The sequence below is a fragment of the Sebastes fasciatus genome, chromosome 23 (assembly GCF_043250625.1).
Source record: "Sebastes fasciatus isolate fSebFas1 chromosome 23, fSebFas1.pri, whole genome shotgun sequence".
Lineage (NCBI taxonomy): Eukaryota > Metazoa > Chordata > Actinopteri > Perciformes > Sebastidae > Sebastes > Sebastes fasciatus.
This window is the reverse complement of record NC_133817.1, coordinates 201,709-225,141: the sequence shown is the minus strand read 5'-3', so window position 1 is coordinate 225,141 and position 23,433 is coordinate 201,709. Positions and strand designations below refer to the sequence as shown.

At 36.4% G+C, this 23,433-nt stretch overlaps 1 protein-coding gene across 1 annotated transcript; it reads left to right on the top strand.

Annotated features, from left to right (window-relative positions):
* The first annotated feature begins 208 nt into the window (after positions 1-208).
* Positions 209-12,399, top strand: aebp2 (AE binding protein 2). Its single transcript, XM_074625022.1, has 9 exons — positions 209-783; positions 2,991-3,216; positions 10,104-10,211; positions 10,303-10,489; positions 10,689-10,813; positions 10,929-10,996; positions 11,662-11,775; positions 11,856-11,954; positions 12,065-12,399. Exons 1-8 carry the CDS (start codon positions 344-346, stop codon positions 11,866-11,868), a joined length of 1,281 nt encoding a protein of 426 aa, XP_074481123.1. The 5' UTR covers positions 209-343; the 3' UTR covers positions 11,869-11,954; positions 12,065-12,399.
* Positions 12,400-23,433: the final 11,034 nt, after the last annotated feature.

Genomic DNA, 23,433 nt, shown 5'->3' with positions numbered 1-23,433 from the left:
CTCTCTGTGAATAGAGGACAGAGTGAGACCTCTCTCTGAATAGAGGACAGAGTGAGACCTCTCTGTGAATAGAGGACAGAGTGAGACCTCTCTCTGTGAATAGAGGACAGAGTGAGACCTCTCTCTGAATAGAGGACAGAGTGAGACCTCTCTGTGAATAGAGGACAGAGTGAGACCTCTCTCTGAATAGAGGACAGAGTGAGACCTCTCTCTGTCAGTAGACGAGCTGTGGCCACGCGGTGCGCTACGTCATCACCCCCCGCGGTTAGCTAACAGAGGAACCGGCAGCTAGCTGTTAGCTGCTAACAGAACCTCAGACCCTCAGACCCGGTTCTGATCCACCATGGCTCAGATCAGCACTGAACCAGAACCAGACTCCCAACCCACCGAGGACCTACACGGAGCCGGTCCACCGGTAGAACCGGACCAGCAGCAGGCCGATCCGGACCAGCAGGACCCGGCAGAGACCCGAGAGACCAGCAGCATGGAGGAGACCCGGTCCGCTGGTCCGGGTCTACCGGGACCGGTCCAGAACAGAGAGGGGGGACCCGGAGAGGACCTGGTGGAACCGGGTCAGGACGGTCTACCGAGCAGCACCGAGTCCGCTCCGGAGGACTCCTCGACCCGGATCCGGGTCCTGAGAGAGGAACAAAGAGACCCCCCCAACCCGGACAACGTGTCCTCCGAGAGGACAAAGACCAGCACCGCGACGGAGCCCATCCGGGACCAGGAGACCGGGACCGGGACCGGGGAGCCGCTGAGCCGCATGGACTCAGAGGACAGGTCGGTACCAGAACCAGAACCACAGACCCGGTCTGAGGCCCTAGTGGGTCAGACCCCCTCCTCTCTACTGACCCTCTGAGGCCTCAGACCCTAAAGACCCGGTCTACAACCCAGACCCCCAGTAGACCCGGTCTACAACCCAGACCCCCAGTAGACCCGGTCTACAACTCAGACCCCCAGTAGACCCGGTCTACAACCCAGACCCCCAGTAGACCTGGTCTACAACTCAGACCCCCAGTAGACCCGGTCTACAACTCAGACCCCCAGTAGACCCGGTCTACAACTCAGACCCCCAGTAGACCCGGTCTACAACTCAGACCCCCAGTAGACCCGGTCTACAACTCAGACCCCCAGTAGACCCGGTCTACAACTCAGACCCCCAGTAGACCCGGTCTACAACCCAGACCCCCAGTAGACCTGGTCTACAACCCAGACCCCCAGTAGACCTGGTCTACAACCCAGACCCCCAGTAGACCTGGTCTACAACCCAGACCCCCAGTAGACCTGGTCTACAACCCAGACCCCCAGTAGACCCGGTCTACAACCCAGACCCCCAGTAGACCTGGTCTACAACTCAGACCCCCAGTAGACCTGGTCTACAACTCAGACCCCCAGTAGACCTGGTCTACAACTCAGACCCCCAGTAGACCTGGTCTACAACTCAGACCCCCAGTAGACCCGGTCTACAACCCAGACCCCCAGTAGACCTGGTCTACAACTCAGACCCCCAGTAGACCTGGTCTACAACCCAGACCCCCAGTAGACCTGGTCTACAACCCAGACCCCCAGTAGACCTGGTCTACAACTCAGACCCCCAGTAGACCTGGTCTACAACCCAGACCCCCAGTAGACCTGGTCTACAACCCAGACCCCCAGTAGACCTGGTCTACAACCCAGACCCCCAGTAGACCTGGTCTACAACCCAGACCCCCAGTAGACCCGGTCTACAACTCAGACCCCCAGTAGACCCGGTCTACAACTCAGACCCCCAGTAGACCCGGTCTACAACTCAGACCCCCAGTAGACCCGGTCTACAACTCAGACCCCCAGTAGACCCGGTCTACAACTCAGACCCCCAGTAGACCTGGTCTACAACTCAGACCCCCAGTAGACCTGGTCTCTAACTAACCGGGTCAGAGTGAGAGGTCTCAGCATCATGCTGACTGAGACTGGTACCTAGCTACTGATGTTTACCGGTTCTACCATATCATACCAGAAAATACCGTACTATGTTACCGGTTTGTACCAGTATGTTACCGGTATGTTACCGGTTTGTACCGGTTTATACCGGTATGTTACCGGTTTGTACCGGTTTATACCGGTATGTTACCGGTTTGTACCGGTTTATACCGGTTTGTACCGGTATGTTACCGGTTTGTACCGGTATGTTACCGGTTTGTACCGGTATGTTACCGGTTTGTACCGGTATGTTACCGGTATGTTACCGGTTTGTACCGGTATGTTACCGGTATGTTACCGGTTTGTACCGGTTTATACCGGTATGTTACCGGTTTGTACCGGTATGTTACCGGTATGTTACCGGTTTGTACCGGTTTATACCGGTATGTTACCGGTTTGTACCGGTATGTTACCGGTTTGTACCGGTATGTTACCGGTTTGTACCGGTATGTTACCGGTTTGTACCGGTTTATACCGGTATGTTACCGGTATGTTACCGGTATGTTACCGGTATGTTACCGGTATGTTACCGGTTTGTACCGGTATGTTACCGGTATGTTACCGGTTTGTACCGGTTTATACCGGTATGTTACCGGTTTGTACCGGTTTGTACCGGTAACATACCCGTAACATAGTACGCTATGTTACCGGTAACATCGATTCGATTATGTTACCGGTAACATAGTACGGTATGTTACCATACACTTTTAACTTATAGTTAATTATAGTTATAGTTACCGGTATATACCGGTATAAACCGGTATATACCGGTAACTATAACTATAATTAACTATAATTAATAATAAACATAGTATGGTATGTTACCGGGTAAGAGGAACGTTCTGTTAACGTTAGCTGAAGGGCTCCTGGAGAACGTTCCCCCAATGTTCCCCCAATGTTCCCCCAATGTTTCCAAAACGTTACTCTAACGTTTTGGAAACAGTCATAATATTACAATAATAAAGTCATTGTTATAATAAAGTCATAATGTCTATGTGTCTGTCTGTGTCTGTCTTTGTGTCCTCCAGTATCAGCAGCACCCTGATGGACATGGAGAGCACGGCGTCCAGCGGGCGCTCCACCCCGGCGATGCTGAACGGTCACGGTGCGGTGGCGGGGAGCGTCTCGGCGGCGGTGGGCGTGAAGCCTCTGAGCTACACGTGCTGCTGGGATCACTGCCAGCTGCTGTTCCTCAGCAGCCCCGACCTGGCAGAACACATCAGGACCTCACATGTGGACGGACAGAGAGGAGGGGTCAGTGTCTCCGTCTCTCAGGTTACTGCCTGGTCTCCGGGTGTCTTCATGTGCTTAGCTTTATATAGGAGGAGACAATGTCTCTGTCTGGAAACAACTATTAAACATCACCGTCATGTACAGTAATCTCCCCACCACCACCACTAATACCACCACCACTACTAATACCACCACCACTACTAATACCACCACCACCACTACTAATACCACCACCACCACCACCACCACCACTACTAATACCACCACCACCACCACCACCACCACTACTAATACCACCACCACCACCACCACCACCACCACTAATACCACCACCACTACTAATACCACCACCACTACTAATACCACCACCACCACCACCACCACCACCACCACCACCACCACTACTACTACTACTAATACCACCACCACCACCACTACCACTACTAATACCACCACCACCACCACCACCACTACTAATACCACCACCACTACTAATACCACCACCACCACCACCACCACCACCACCACCACCACCACTACTACTACTACTAATACCACCACCACCACCACTACCACTACTAATACCACCACCACCACCACCACCACTACTAATACCACCACCACCACCACCACCACCACCACCACCACCACCACCACCACCACCACTAATACCACCACCACCACCACCACTAATACCACCACCACCACCACCACTAATACCACCACCACTAATACCACCACCACCACCACCACCACCACTAATACCACCACCACCACCACCACTACTAATACCACCACCACTACTAATACCACCACCACCACCACCACTACTAATACCACCACCACTACTAATACCACCACCACTACTAATACCACCACCACCACTAATACCACCACCACCACCACCACCACCACCACCACTACTAATACCACCACCACCACCACCACCACCACTACTAATACCACCACCACCACTAATACCACCACCACTACTAATACCACCACCACCACTAATACCACCACCACCACCACCACCACCACCACTACTAATACCACCACCACCACCACCACCACCACCACTACTAATACCACCACCACCACTACTAATACCACCACCACCACTAATACCACCACCACTACTAATACCACCACCACTAATACCACCACCACCACCACCACTAATACCACCACCACTAATACCACCACCACCACCACCACCACCACTAATACCACCACCACCACCACCACTACTAATACCACCACCACTACTAATACCACCACCACCACTAATACCACCACCACCACCACTACTAATACCACCACCACTACTAATACCACCACCACTACTAATACCACCACTAATACCACCACCACCACCACCACCACCACTAATACCACCACCACCACCACCACTACTAATACCACCACCACTACTAATACCACCACCACTACTAATACCACCACCACCACCACCACCACTAATACCACCACCACCACTAATACCACCACCACCACCACCACTACTAATACCACCACCACCACCACCACCACTACTAATACCACCACCACCACCACCACCACTACTACTACTAATACCACCACCACCACCACCACTACTACTACTAATACCACCACCACCACCACCACCACCACCACCACTACTAATACCACCACCACCACCACCACCACTACTAATACCACCACCACCACCACCACCACTACTAATACCACCACCACCACCACCACCACCACTACTAATACCACCACCACCACCACCACCACTACTAATACCACCACCACCACTAATACCACCACCACTAATACCACCACTAATACCACCACCACCACCACCACCACCACTAATACCACCACCACCACCACCACCACCACCACCACCACCACCACCACCACCACTAATACCACCACCACCACCACCACTAATACCACCACCACCACTACTAATACCACCACCACCACCACCACCACCACCACTACTACTACTAATACCACCACCACCACCACCACCACTACTAATACCACCACCACCACCACCACCACCACTACTACTACTAATACCACCACCACCACCACCACCACTACTAATACCACCACCACCACCACCACTACTAATACCACCACCACCACCACCACTACTACTACTAATACCACCACCACCACCACCACCACCACTACTAATACCACCACCACCACTAATACCACCACCACCACCACCACCACTACTAATACCACCACCACTAATACCACCACCACCACCACCACTAATACCACCACCACTAATACCACCACCACCACCACCACCACCACTAATACCACCACCACCACCACCACTACTAATACCACCACCACTACTAATACCACCACCACCACCACCACTACTAATACCACCACCACTACTAATACCACCACCACTACTAATACCACCACCACCACCACCACCACCACTACTAATACCACCACCACCACTACTAATACCACCACCACCACTAATACCACCACCACCACCACCACCACTACTAATACCACCACCACTAATACCACCACCACCACCACCACTAATACCACCACCACTAATACCACCACCACCACTAATACCACCACCACCACCACCACTACTAATACCACCACCACTACTAATACCACCACCACTACTAATACCACCACCACTACTAATACCACCACCACTACTAATACCACCACTAATACCACCACCACCACCACCACCACCACCACTAATACCACCACCACCACCACCACTACTAATACCACCACCACTACTAATACCACCACCACTACTAATACCACCACTAATACCACCACCACCACCACCACCACTAATACCACCACCACCACTAATACCACCACCACCACCACCACCACTAATACCACCACCACCACCACCACCACTACTAATACCACCACCACCACCACCACCACTACTAATACCACCACCACCACCACCACCACCACTACTACTACTAATACCACCACCACCACCACCACTACTACTACTAATACCACCACCACCACCACCACCACCACCACTACTAATACCACCACCACCACCACCACCACTACTAATCCACCACCACCACCACCACCACCACTACTACTACTAATACCACCACCACCACCACCACTACTAATACCACCACCACCACCACCACCACCACCACCACTACTAATACCACCACCACCACTAATACCACCACCACTAATACCACCACTAATACCACCACCACCACCACCACTAATACCACCACCACCACCACCACCACCACCACCACCACCACCACCACCACTAATACCACCACCACCACCACCACTAATACCACCACCACCACTACTAATACCACCACCACCACCACCACCACTACTACTACTAATACCACCACCACCACCACCACCACTACTAATACCACCACCACCACCACCACTACTAATACCACCACCACCACCACCACCACTACTAATACCACCACCACCACCACCACCACCACCACCACTACTAATACCACCACCACCACCACCACTAATACCACCACCACCACTAATACCACCACCACCACCACCACTACTACTACTAATACCACCACCACCACCACCACCACTACTACTACTAATACCACCACCACCACCACCACTACTAATACCACCACCACCACCACCACCACTACTAATACCACCACCACCACCACCACCACCACCACCACTACTAATACCACCACCACCACCACCACCACTACTAATACCACCACCACCACTAATACCACCACCACTAATACCACCACTAATACCACCACCACCACCACCACCACCACTAATACCACCACCACCACCACCACCACCACTAATACCACCACCACCACCACCACCACCACCACCACCACCACCACTAATACCACCACCACCACCACCACTAATACCACCACCACCACTACTAATACCACCACCACCACCACCACCACCACCACTACTACTACTAATACCACCACCACCACCACCACCACTACTAATACCACCACCACCACCACCACCACCACTACTACTACTAATACCACCACCACCACCACCACCACTACTAATACCACCACCACCACCACCACTACTACTACTAATACCACCACCACCACCACCACCACCACTACTAATACCACCACCACCACTAATACCACCACCACCACCACCACCACTACTAATACCACCACCACTAATACCACCACCACCACCACCACTAATACCACCACCACTAATACCACCACCACCACCACCACCACCACTAATACCACCACCACCACCACCACTACTAATACCACCACCACCACCACCACTACTAATACCACCACCACCACCACCACCACTACTAATACCACCACCACCACCACCACCACCACCACCACTACTACTACTAATACCACCACCACCACTAATACCACCACCACCACTAATACCACCACCACCACCACCACTACTACTACTAATACCACCACCACCACCACCACCACTACTACTACTAATACCACCACCACCACCACCACTACTAATACCACCACCACCACCACCACCACTACTAATACCACCACCACCACCACCACCACCACCACTACTACTACTAATACCACCACCACTACTAATACCACCACCACCACTAATACCACCACCACCACCACCACCACTACTACTACTAATACCACCACCACTACTAATACCACCACCACCACCACCACCACTACTACTACTAATACCACCACCACTACTAATACCACCACCACCACCACCACCACCACTACTACTACTAATACCACCACCACTTCTAATACCGCCACCACCACTAATACCACCACCACCACCACTACTAATACCACCACCACCACCACTACTACTACTAATACCACCACCACCACCACTACTACTACTAATACCACCACCACCACCACCACCACCACCACCACTACTACTACTAATACCACCACCACTTCTAATACCGCCACCACCACTAATACCACCACCACCACCACTACTAATACCACCACCACCACCACCACCACCACCACCACTACTACTAATACCACCACCACTACTAATACCACCACCACCACCACCACCACTACTACTAATACCACCACCACTACTAATACCACCACCACTAATACACCACCACCACCACCACCACCACTACTACTACTAATACCACCACCACTACTAATACCACCACCACCACTAATACCACCACCACCACCACCACCACCACTACTACTACTAATACCACCACCACTACTAATACCACCACCACCACCACCACCACCACCACTACTACTACTAATACCACCACCACTTCTAATACCACCACCACCACCACCACTACTACTACTAATACCACCACCACCACCACCACTAATACCACCACCACCACCACCACCACCACCACTACTACTACTAATACCACCACCACTACTAATACCACCACCACCACCACCACCACCACTACTACTACTAATACCACCACCACTTCTAATACCACCACCACACCACCACCACCACTACTACTACTAATACCACCACCACTACTAATACCACCACCACCACCACCACCACCACCACTACTACTACTAATACCACCACCACTTCTAATACCACCACCACCACCACCACTACTACTACTAATACCACCACCACCACCACCACTAATACCACCACCACCACCACCACCACCACTACTACTACTAATACCACCACCACTACTAATACCACCACCACCACCACCACCACCACCACTACTACTACTAATACCACCACCACTTCTAATACCACCACCACCACCACCACTACTACTACTAATACCACCACCACCACCACCACTAATACCACCACCACCACCACCACCACCACTACTACTACTAATACCACCACCACTACTAATACCACCACCACCACCACCACCACCACCACTACTACTACTAATACCACCACCACTTCTAATACCACCACCACCACCACCACCACTACTACTAATACCACCACCACTTCTAATACCACCACCACCACCACTACTACTACTACTAATAATAATACCACCACCACCACTAATACCACCACCACCACCACCACTAATACCACCACCACCACTACTACTACTACTACTACTACTACTACTACCACCACCACTACTAGCACTACTACCACTACTACTACTACTACTACTACCACTACTACTACTACTACTACTACTACTACTATGGGCGTCTGTGGCTCAGAGGGTAGAGCAGGTTGTCCACCAATCGGAAGGTCGGTGGTTCGATCCCCGGCTGCTCCGGGTCACATGTCGATATGTCCTTGAGCAAGACACTTAACCCTAAATTGCTCCCGGAGGCAGAGCCATCGGTGTGTGAATGAGTATTTAGATTAAATCCTGATGGGCAAAGTTGGCACCTTAGTACCCTCTGCCATCAGTGTATGAATGTGTGTGTGAATGGGTGAATACTGACATGTAGTGTAAAGCGCTTTGAGTGGTCGGAAGACTAGAAAAGCGCTATATAAGTCCAAGTCCATCCACTAATAATACCACCACCACTACTAGCACTACTACTACTACTACTACCACCACTAATAATACCACCACCACCACTACTACTACTACTAATACCACCACTACCACTACTACTACTACTAATACCACCACTACCACTAATACCACCACCACCACTACTACTACTACTAATACCACCACTACCACTAATACCACCACCACCACTACTACTACTACTAATACCACCACTACCACTAATACCACCACCACCACTACTACTACTACTAATACCACCACTACTAGTACTACTAGTACTACTCTGTCTGTGTGTTGACCTGTGTGTGTGCGTGTTTGTGTCATACAGGTGTTTGTGTGTCTGTGGAAGGGCTGTAAGGTGTACAACACTCCGTCCACCAGTCAGAGCTGGCTGCAGAGACACATGCTGACCCACAGCGGAGACAAGCCCTTCAAGGTGACTACACACTCTACACACTCCTCACATCACACACACACTCCTCACATCACTCTGTATGTAACGGTGTACGTGCTGTGTGCTCCTGCAGTGTGTGGTCGGGGGCTGCAACGCCACGTTTGCGTCTCAGGGGGGGCTGGCCCGTCACGTCCCGACGCACTTCAGCTCCCAGAGTTCATCCAAACTGTCCAACCAGGGCCGAGTGAAGGAGGAGTCTCCGTCCAAGGCCGGCCTCAACAAGAGGAGGAAACTGAAGAACAAACACCGACGCTCCCTCCGTACGTGCACACGCACACACGCACGCACACGCACACACACACACACACACACACACACACACACACACACACACACACATGTCACTGTGGTTTGTCTTCTTGTTATATATAAGCCTGGTTACGTGGTTATATATATATATATATATATATATATATGGTTAAATGCCCCGTAACCGCAAACTCTTGTTTTTATTTTCAGCCCGACCTCACGACTTCTTTGACGCTCAAACTATGGACGCCATCCGCCATCGAGCCATCTGCCTCAACCTGGCAACACACATCGAGAGTCTGGGAAACGGACACAGTGTGGTCTTCCACAGCACGGTGGGCTCACACGCACACACACAGACACACACACACGCACACACACATGTTAGCCAGTGCAGGAAGTGATGTCATTCTGTGCAGCAGAGCGTTACTTGTGTGTTTGTGTGTTCAGGTAATAGCCAGGAGGAAGGAGGACTCTGGGAAAGTGAAGGTCTTGTTGCACTGGACACCTGAAGACATGTAAGACCTGCTCCTCCTCCTGTCATCACTCTCTCATGGAGACCTTTAGAATTATTATTATTATAATAACCGTTAACCGAAAATAAGAATTATCAGTTAAATGGCTAAAAGAAATATTAAAAATTAAATGGAAAGCTGAGCAAAACTCAGAGGAGCAGCTTGGTGTCCGTTTCTTTGGTCCCTGCCAGATGTGTAAATGTGTTCCTCACTGCCAGACTGCCAGATGTGTAAATGTGTTCCTCACTGCCAGACTGCCAGATGTGTAAATGTGTTCTTCGCTGTGTCAGACTGCCAGATGTGTAAATGTCTTCCTCACTGTGTCAGACTGCCAGATGTGTAAATGTGTTCTCCACTGTGTGTCAGACTTCCAGATGTGTAAATGTGTTCCTCACTGTCAGACTGCCAGATGTGTAAATGTGTTCTTCACTGTCAGACTTCCAGATGTGTAAATGTGTTCCTCACTGTGTCAGACTTCCAGATGTGTAAATGTGTTCTTCACTGTGTGTCAGACTTCCAGATGTGTAAATGTGTTCTTCGCTGTGTGTCAGACTTCCAGATGTGTAAATGTGTTCTTCACTGTGTGTCAGACTTCCAGATGTGTAAATGTGTTCTTCGCTGTGTGTCAGACTGCCAGATATGTAAATGTGTTCTTCACTGTGTGTCAGACTTCCAGATGTTTGGGTGAATGAGAGTGACCGACTGCAGCAGAAGACTCAGGTGGTTCACCTCTCCAAGCTCCCCACAGACACCGCCGTGCTGCTGGACCCCAACATCTACAGGTGGGTGGGTGTTGAGTGTGTGTGTGGTTGTGATGTTGTTGTTGTGATGTTGTAATAACACCTCTCTCTTTTCCCTCCAGGATGTTCTTCTGACCTCCTCCAGAGGAACTCCACTGTCACTTCCTGCTAATCCAACCTTTCATCTCCCCTCCTCCTCCGTCTCCCAGAGGATGCTGGGAGTTTAGCTGTGAGGCCTCCCGTGCTGAGTGCAGTAGATGCTGAGTTTCCAGATGTTCTGTAGAGGAGATGATGAGTTTCCAGATGTTCTGTAGAGGAGATGTTTCCAAAGGGCCTGTAGAGGAGATAATGAGTTTCCAGATGTTCTGTAGAGGAGATGTTTCCAGAGGTCCGGTCCTGTAGAAGAGATGAAGCTAGTTAGTAGACTGAGAACGAACTGACACCAGTGTGACTGTTAGACAGTTAGACGCGTGTAGAGAAGCTGTCTTTGTAAATACTTGAGATTTGTAATATATTTTTATACTTTTAATTTTTTACTGTATTGTAGATAGATGTCTTTTTTTCTGTCAGACATTTTTAAAAATGATGTTTTAAAGACTGATAATATCGGTCATGATGTGCAGATAGCTGGCATTGTTCTGATGTCATTAAACTTTTACAACCTTCCCTCAGTGTGACGTGTTTACTGTCCGCTCTGATGTCATTAAACTTTTACAACCTTCCCTCAGTGTGACGTGTTTACTGTCCGCTCTCTAGTGTGACGTGTTTACTGTCCGCTCTCTAGTGTGACGTGTTTACTGTCAGCTCTCTACTGTGACGTGTTTACTGTCAGCTCTCTACTGTGACGTGTTTACTGCCAGCTCTCTACTGTGACGTGTTTACTGCCAGCTCTCTACTGTGACGTGTTTACTGCCAGCTCTCTACTGTGACGTGTTTACTGCCAGCTCTCTAGTGTGACGTGTTTACTGTCCGCTCTCTAGTGTGACGTGTTTACTGTCAGCTCTCTAGTGTGACGTGTTTACTGCCAGCTCTCTACTGTGACGTGTTTACTGCCAGCTCTCTACTGTGACGTGTTTACTGTCCGCTCTCTAGTGTGACGTGTTTACTGTCCGCTCTCTAGTGTGACGTGTTTACTGTCAGCTCTCTAGTGTGACGTGTTTACTGACAGCTCTCTACAGTTTGACGTGTTTACTGACAGCTCTCTACAGTTTGACGTGTTTACTGACAGCTCTCTAGTGTGACGTGTTTACTGTCAGCTCTCTACAGTCCGTGTTAATGATAAAACTACTGAAGGTGTCTCCTGTGGTTCCGCTGACCGGCAGCAGAGGGCGCCGTGCTGCTGGGAGAGAGAGAGAGTCAGTATGAAACTCTGGTTCCTCCTCAGGTCAACCCACAGAGCTCACATTAATCACATTAATCATACATATATATATACACACAGTATGTGTATGTATATATATATATACACACATATACACACAGTATATATACACACATATACTGTGTATATGTGTATATATATTATATTTATATATATATACTGTGTATGTATATATATATATACATGTAAATATACAGTATATATTTATATATTTAACATATATATATACAGTATATATATGTATGCATATATATACTGTATATATATGTGTGTATATATATATATATACACACATATATATGTGTGTATATATATATGTGTATATATACTGTGTGTATATGTATATATATATACATACATATATACAGTCTATATTTATATATATATATATTTTTATATATGTATATATATATTTAAATATATGTGTATATATATATGTTTGTATATATATGTTTGTATAAATGTATATTCAGTATATAAACATATATATAAATGTATATTCTGTATATAAAGGCAGTAAATGTATTATATATACTGTATATTCTGTATATAAAGGCAGTAAATGTATTATATATACTGTATATATATATATATAAAGGCAGTAAATGTATTATATATACTGTATATATATATATATATATATATATAAAGGCAGTAAATGTATTATATATACTGTATATATATATATAAAGGCAGTAAATGTATTATATATACTGTATATATATATATAAAGGCAGTAAATGTATTATATATACTGTATATATATATATATGTATATATAAAGGCAGTAAATGTATTATATATACTGTATATATATATATAAAGACAGTAAATGTATTATATATACTGTATATATATATATAAAGGCAGTAAATGTATTATATATACTGTATATATATATATGAAGGCAGTAAATGTATTATATATACTGTATATATCTATATATATATAAAGGCAGCAAATGTGTTATATATACTGTATATATATATATAAAGGCAGTAAATATGTTATATATAGTGTATATATATATAAAGGCAGTAAATGTGTTATATATACTGTATATATATATATATATATAAAGGCAGTAAATGTGTTATATATTCTGTATATATATATATAAAGGCAGTAAATGTGTTATATATACTGTATATATATATAAAGGCAGTAAATGTGTTATATATACTGTATATATGTATATAAAGGCAGTAAATGTATTATATATACTGTATATATGTATATAAAGGCAGTAAATGTGTTATATATACTGTATATATGTATATAAAGGCAGTAAATGTATTATATATACTGTATACATGTATATAAAGACAGTAAATGTGTTATATATACTGTATATATGTATATAAAGGCAGTAAATGTATTATATATACTGTATATATATATAAAGGCAGTAAATGTATTATATATACTGTATATATGTATATAGAGGCAGTAAATGTATTATATATACTGTATATATATATATAAAGGCAGTAAATGTATTATATATACTGTATATATGTATATAAAGGCAGTAAATGTATTATATATACTGTATATATATATATATATAAATATAAAGGCAGTAAATGTATTATATATACTGTATATATATATAAAGGCAGTAAATGTATTATATATACTGTATATATGTATATAAAGGCAGTAAATGTATTATATATACTGTATATATATATATAAAGGCAGTAAATGTATTATATATACTGTATATATGTATATAAAGGCAGTAAATGTATTATATATACTGTATATATATATAAAGACAGTAAATGTATTATATATACTGTATATATGTATATAAAGGCAGTAAATGTATTATATATACTGTATATATATATATAAAGGCAGTAAATGTATTATATATACTGTATATATATATATAAAGGCAGTAAATGTATTATATATACTGTATATATATATTTAAAGACAGTAAATGTGTTATATATACTGTATATAGATATATAAAGACAGTAAATGTATTATATATACTGTATATATGTATATAAAGACAGTAAATGTGTTATATATACTGTATATATATATAAAGGCAGTAAATGTATTATATATACTGTATATATATATATAAAGGCAGTAAATGTGTTATATATACTGTATATAGATATATATAAAGGCAGTAAATGTATTATATATACTGTATATATATATATATAAAGGCAGTAAATGTGTTATATATACTGTATATATGTATATAAAGACAGTAAATGTATTATATATACTGTATATATATATATAAAGGCAGTAAATGTATTATATATACTGTATATATATATTTAAAGACAGTAAATGTGTTATATATACTGTATATAGATATATAAAGACAGTAAATGTGTTATATATTCTGTATATATGTATATAAAGACAGTAAATGTGTTATATATACTGTGTATATATATATAAAGGCAGTAAATGTGTTATATATACTGTATATATATATAAAGACAGTAAATGTATTATATATACTGTATATATGTATATAAAGGCAGTAAATGTATTATATATACTGTATATATATATATAAAGGCAGTAAATGTATTATATATACTGTATATATATATATAAAGGCAGTAAATGTATTATATATACTGTATATATATATATAAAGGCAGTAAATGTGTTATATATACTGTATATATATATAAAGGCAGTAAATGTATTATATATACTGTATATATATATATAAAGGCAGTAAATGTGTTATATATACTGTATATTCTGTATATAAAGGCAGTAAATGTATTATATATACTGTATATATATATATATAGGCAGTAAATGTATTATATATACTGTATATATATATATATATATATATAAAGGCAGTAAATGTATTATATATACTGTATATATATATATAAAGGCAGTAAATGTATTATATATACTGTATATCTATATATAAAGGCAGTAAATGTATTATATATACTGTATATATATATATATGTATATATAAAGGCAGTAAATGTATTATATATACTGTATATATATATATAAAGACAGTAAATGTATTATATATACTGTATATATATATATAAAGGCAGTAAATGTATTATATATACTGTATATATATATATGAAGGCAGTAAATGTATTATATATACTGTATATATCTATATATATATAAAGGCAGCAAATGTGTTATATATACTGTATATATATATATAAAGGCAGTAAATATGTTATATATAGTGTATATATATATAAAGGCAGTAAATGTGTTATATATACTGTATATATATATATATATATAAAGGCAGTAAATGTGTTATATATTCTGTATATATATATATAAAGGCAGTAAATGTGTTATATATACTGTATATATATATAAAGGCAGTAAATGTGTTATATATACTGTATATATGTATATAAAGGCAGTAAATGTATTATATATACTGTATATATGTATATAAAGGCAGTAAATGTGTTATATATACTGTATATATGTATATAAAGGCAGTAAATGTATTATATATACTGTATACATGTATATAAAGACAGTAAATGTGTTATATATACTGTATATATGTATATAAAGGCAGTAAATGTATTATATATACTGTATATATATATAAAGGCAGTAAATGTATTATATATACTGTATATATGTATATAGAGGCAGTAAATGTATTATATATACTGTATATATATATATAAAGGCAGTAAATGTATTATATATACTGTATATATGTATATAAAGGCAGTAAATGTATTATATATACTGTATATATATATATATATATATATAAAGGCAGTAAATGTATTATATATACTGTATATATATATAAAGGCAGTAAATGTATTATATATACTGTATATATGTATATAAAGGCAGTAAATGTGTTATATATACTGTATATATATATATAAAGGCAGTAAATGTATTATATATACTGTATATATGTATATAAAGGCAGTAAATGTATTATATATACTGTATATATATATAAAGACAGTAAATGTATTATATATACTGTATATATGTATATAAAGGCAGTAAATGTATTATATATACTGTATATATATATATAAAGGCAGTAAATGTATTATATATACTGTATATATATATATAAAGGCAGTAAATGTATTATATATACTGTATATATATATTTAAAGACAGTAAATGTGTTATATATACTGTATATAGATATATAAAGACAGTAAATGTATTATATATACTGTATATATGTATATAAAGACAGTAAATGTGTTATATATACTGTATATATATATAAAGGCAGTAAATGTATTATATATACTGTATATATATATATAAAGGCAGTAAATGTGTTATATATACTGTATATAGATATATATAAAGGCAGTAAATGTATTATATATACTGTATATATATATATATATAAAGGCAGTAAATGTGTTATATATACTGTATATATGTATATAAAGACAGTAAATGTATTATATATACTGTATATATATATATAAAGGCAGTAAATGTATTATATATACTGTATATATATATTTAAAGACAGTAAATGTGTTATATATACTGTATATAGATATATAAAGACAGTAAATGTGTTATATATTCTGTATATATGTATATAAAGACAGTAAATGTGTTATATATACTGTATATATATATATAAAGGCAGTAAATGTGTTATATATACTGTATATATATATAAAGACAGTAAATGTATTATATATACTGTATATATGTATATAAAGGCAGTAAATGTATTATATATACTGTATATATATATATAAAGGCAGTAAATGTATTATATATACTGTATATATATATATAAAGGCAGTAAATGTATTATATATACTGTATATATGTATATAAAGGCAGTAAATGTATTATATATACTGTATATATATATATATATATATATAAAGGCAGTAAATGTATTATATATACTGTATATATATATAAAGGCAGTAAATGTATTATATATACTGTATATATGTATATAAAGGCAGTAAATGTATTATATATACTGTATATATATATATAAAGGCAGTAAATGTATTATATATACTGTATATATGTATATAAAGGCAGTAAATGTATTATATATACTGTATATATATAAAGACAGTAAATGTATTATATATACTGTATATATGTATATAAAGGCAGTAAATGTATTATATATACTGTATATATATATATAAAGGCAGTAAATGTATTATATATACTGTATATATATATATAAAGGCAGTAAATGTATTATATATACTGTATATATATATTTAAAGACAGTAAATGTGTTATATATACTGTATATAGATATATAAAGACAGTAAATGTATTATATATACTGTATATATGTATATAAAGACAGTAAATGTGTTATATATACTGTATATATATATAAAGGCAGTAAATGTATTATATATACTGTATATATATATATAAAGGCAGTAAATGTGTTATATATACTGTATATAGATATATATAAAGGCAGTAAATGTATTATATATACTGTATATATATATATATAAAGGCAGTAAATGTGTTATATATACTGTATATATGTATATAAAGACAGTAAATGTATTATATATACTGTATATATATATATAAAGGCAGTAAATGTATTATATATACTGTATATATATATTTAAAGACAGTAAATGTGTTATATATACTGTATATAGATATATAAAGACAGTAAATGTGTTATATATTCTGTATATATGTATATAAAGACAGTAAATGTGTTATATATACTGTGTATATATATATAAAGGCAGTAAATGTGTTATATATACTGTATATATATATAAAGACAGTAAATGTATTATATATACTGTATATATGTATATAAAGGCAGTAAATGTATTATATATACTGTATATATATATATAAAGGCAGTAAATGTATTATATATACTGTATATATATATATAAAGGCAGTAAATGTATTATATATACTGTATATATATATATAAAGGCAGTAAATGTGTTATATATACTGTATATATATATAAAGGCAGTAAATGTATTATATATACTGTATATATATATATAAAGGCAGTAAATGTGTTATATATACTGTATATTCTGTATATAAAGGCAGTAAATGTATTATATATACTGTATATATATATATATAAAGGCAGTAAATGTATTATATATACTGTATATATATATATATATATATATAAAGGCAGTAAATGTATTATATATACTGTATATATATATATAAAGGCAGTAAATGTATTATATATACTGTATATATATATATAAAGGCAGTAAATGTATTATATATACTGTATATATATATATATGTATATATAAAGGCAGTAAATGTATTATATATACTGTATATAGATATATAAAGACAGTAAATGTATTATATATACTGTATATATGTATATAAAGACAGTAAATGTGTTATATATACTGTATATATATATAAAGGCAGTAAATGTATTATATATACTGTATATATATATATAAAGGCAGTAAATGTGTTATATATACTGTATATAGATATATATAAAGGCAGTAAATGTATTATATATACTGTATATATATATATATAAAGGCAGTAAATGTGTTATATATACTGTATATATGTATATAAAGACAGTAAATGTATTATATATACTGTATATATATATATAAAGGCAGTAAATGTATTATATATACTGTATATATATTTAAAGACAGTAAATGTGTTATATATACTGTATATAGATATATAAAGACAGTAAATGTGTTATATATTCTGTATATATGTATATAAAGACAGTAAATGTGTTATATATACTGTGTATATATATATAAAGGCAGTAAATGTGTTATATATACTGTATATATATATAAAGACAGTAAATGTATTATATATACTGTATATATGTATATAAAGGACAGTAAAGTGTGTTATATATACTGTATATATATATATAAAGGCAGTAAATGTATTATATATACTGTATATATATATATAAAGGCAGTAAATGTATTATATATACTGTATATATATATATAAAGGCAGTAAATGTGTTATATATACTGTATATATATATAAAGGCAGTAAATGTATTATATATACTGTATATATATATATAAAGGCAGTAAATGTGTTATATATACTGTATATTCTGTATATAAAGGCAGTAAATGTATTATATATACTGTATATATATATATATAAAGGCAGTAAATGTATTATATATACTGTATATATATATATATATATATATAAAGGCAGTAAATGTATTATATATACTGTATATATATATATAAAGGCAGTAAATGTATTATATATACTGTATATATATATATAAAGGCAGTAAATGTATTATATATACTGTATATATATATATATGTATATATAAAGGCAGTAAATGTATTATATATACTGTATATATATATATAAAGACAGTAAATGTATTATATATACTGTATATATATATATAAAGGCAGTAAATGTATTATATATACTGTATATATATATATGAAGGCAGTAAATGTATTATATATACTGTATATATCTATATATATATAAAGGCAGCAAATGTGTTATATATACTGTATATATATATATAAAGGCAGTAAATATGTTATATATAGTGTATATATATATAAAGGCAGTAAATGTGTTATATATACTGTATATATATATATATATATAAAGGCAGTAAATGTGTTATATATTCTGTATATATATATATAAAGGCAGTAAATGTGTTATATATACTGTATATATATATAAAGGCAGTAAATGTGTTATATATACTGTATATATGTATATAAAGGCAGTAAATGTATTATATATACTGTATATATGTATATAAAGGCAGTAAATGTGTTATATATACTGTATATATGTATATAAAGGCAGTAAATGTATTATATATACTGTATACATGTATATAAAGACAGTAAATGTGTTATATATACTGTATATATGTATATAAAGGCAGTAAATGTATTATATATACTGTATATATATATAAAGGCAGTAAATGTATTATATATACTGTATATATGTATATAGAGGCAGTAAATGTATTATATATACTGTATATATATATATAAAGGCAGTAAATGTATTATATATACTGTATATATGTATATAAAGGCAGTAAATGTATTATATATACTGTATATATATATATATATATATATAAAGGCAGTAAATGTATTATATATACTGTATATATATATAAAGGCAGTAAATGTATTATATATACTGTATATATGTATATAAAGGCAGTAAATGTGTTATATATACTGTATATATATATATAAAGGCAGTAAATGTATTATATATACTGTATATATGTATATAAAGGCAGTAAATGTATTATATATACTGTATATATATATAAAGACAGTAAATGTATTATATATACTGTATATATGTATATAAAGGCAGTAAATGTATTATATATACTGTATATATATATATAAAGGCAGTAAATGTATTATATATACTGTATATATATATATAAAGGCAGTAAATGTATTATATATACTGTATATATATATTTAAAGACAGTAAATGTGTTATATATACTGTATATAGATATATAAAGACAGTAAATGTATTATATATACTGTATATATGTATATAAAGACAGTAAATGTGTTATATATACTGTATATATATATAAAGGCAGTAAATGTATTATATATACTGTATATATATATATAAAGGCAGTAAATGTGTTATATATACTGTATATAGATATATATAAAGGCAGTAAATGTATTATATATACTGTATATATATATATATATAAAGGCAGTAAATGTGTTATATATACTGTATATATGTATATAAAGACAGTAAATGTATTATATATACTGTATATATATATATAAAGGCAGTAAATGTATTATATATACTGTATATATATATTTAAAGACAGTAAATGTGTTATATATACTGTATATAGATATATAAAGACAGTAAATGTGTTATATATTCTGTATATATGTATATAAAGACAGTAAATGTGTTATATATACTGTATATATATATATAAAGGCAGTAAATGTGTTATATATACTGTATATATATATAAAGACAGTAAATGTATTATATATACTGTATATATGTATATAAAGGCAGTAAATGTATTATATATACTGTATATATATATATAAAGGCAGTAAATGTATTATATATACTGTATATATATATATAAAGGCAGTAAATGTATTATATATACTGTATATATATATATAAAGGCAGTAAATGTGTTATATATACTGTATATATATATAAAGGCAGTAAATGTATTATATATACTGTATATATATATATAAAGGCAGTAAATGTGTTATATATACTGTATATTCTGTATATAAAGGCAGTAAATGTATTATATATACTGTATATATATATATATAAAGGCAGTAAATGTATTATATATACTGTATATATATATATATATATATAAAGGCAGTAAATGTATTATATATACTGTATATATATATATAAAGGCAGTAAATGTATTATATATACTGTATATATATATATAAAGGCAGTAAATGTATTATATATACTGTATATATATATATATGTATATATAAAGGCAGTAAATGTATTATATATACTGTATATATATATATAAAGACAGTAAATGTATTATATATACTGTATATATATATATAAAGGCAGTAAATGTATTATATATACTGTATATATATATATGAAGGCAGTAAATGTATTATATATACTGTATATATCTATATATATATAAAGGCAGCAAATGTGTTATATATACTGTATATATATATATAAAGGCAGTAAATATGTTATATATAGTGTATATATATATAAAGGCAGTAAATGTGTTATATATACTGTATATATATATATATATATAAAGGCAGTAAATGTGTTATATATTCTGTATATATATATATATAAAGGCAGTAAATGTGTTATATATACTGTATATATATATATATAAAGGCAGTAAATGTGTTATATATACTGTATATATGTATATAAAGACAGTAAATGTATTATATATACTGTATATATATATATAAAGGCAGTAAATGTGTTATATATACTGTATATATATATAAAGGCAGTAAATGTATTATATATACTGTATATATATATAAAGGCAGTAAATGTGTTATATATACTGTATATATATATATAAAGGCAGTAAATGTGTTATATATACTGTATATATATGTATATAAAGGCAGTAAATGTATTATATATACTGTATATATGTATATAAAGACAGTAAATGTGTTATATATACTGTATATATATATAAAGGCAGTAAATGTATTATATATACTGTATATATATATATAAAGGCAGTAAATGTG

What these genes read in the sequence shown, in the direction of transcription:
- aebp2 (XM_074625022.1), top strand. Translation starts at nt 344, where the DNA reads ATGGCTCAGATCAGCACTGAACCAGAACCAGACTCCCAACCCACCGAG. An exon ending in GCGGAGACAAGCCCTTCAAG is followed by an intron (nt 10,212 to 10,302) that starts GTGACTACACAC and finishes GTGCTCCTGCAG; the next exon opens with TGTGTGGTCGGGGGCTGCAA. An exon ending in GTGTGGTCTTCCACAGCACG is followed by an intron (nt 10,814 to 10,928) that starts GTGGGCTCACAC and finishes TTGTGTGTTCAG; the next exon opens with GTAATAGCCAGGAGGAAGGA.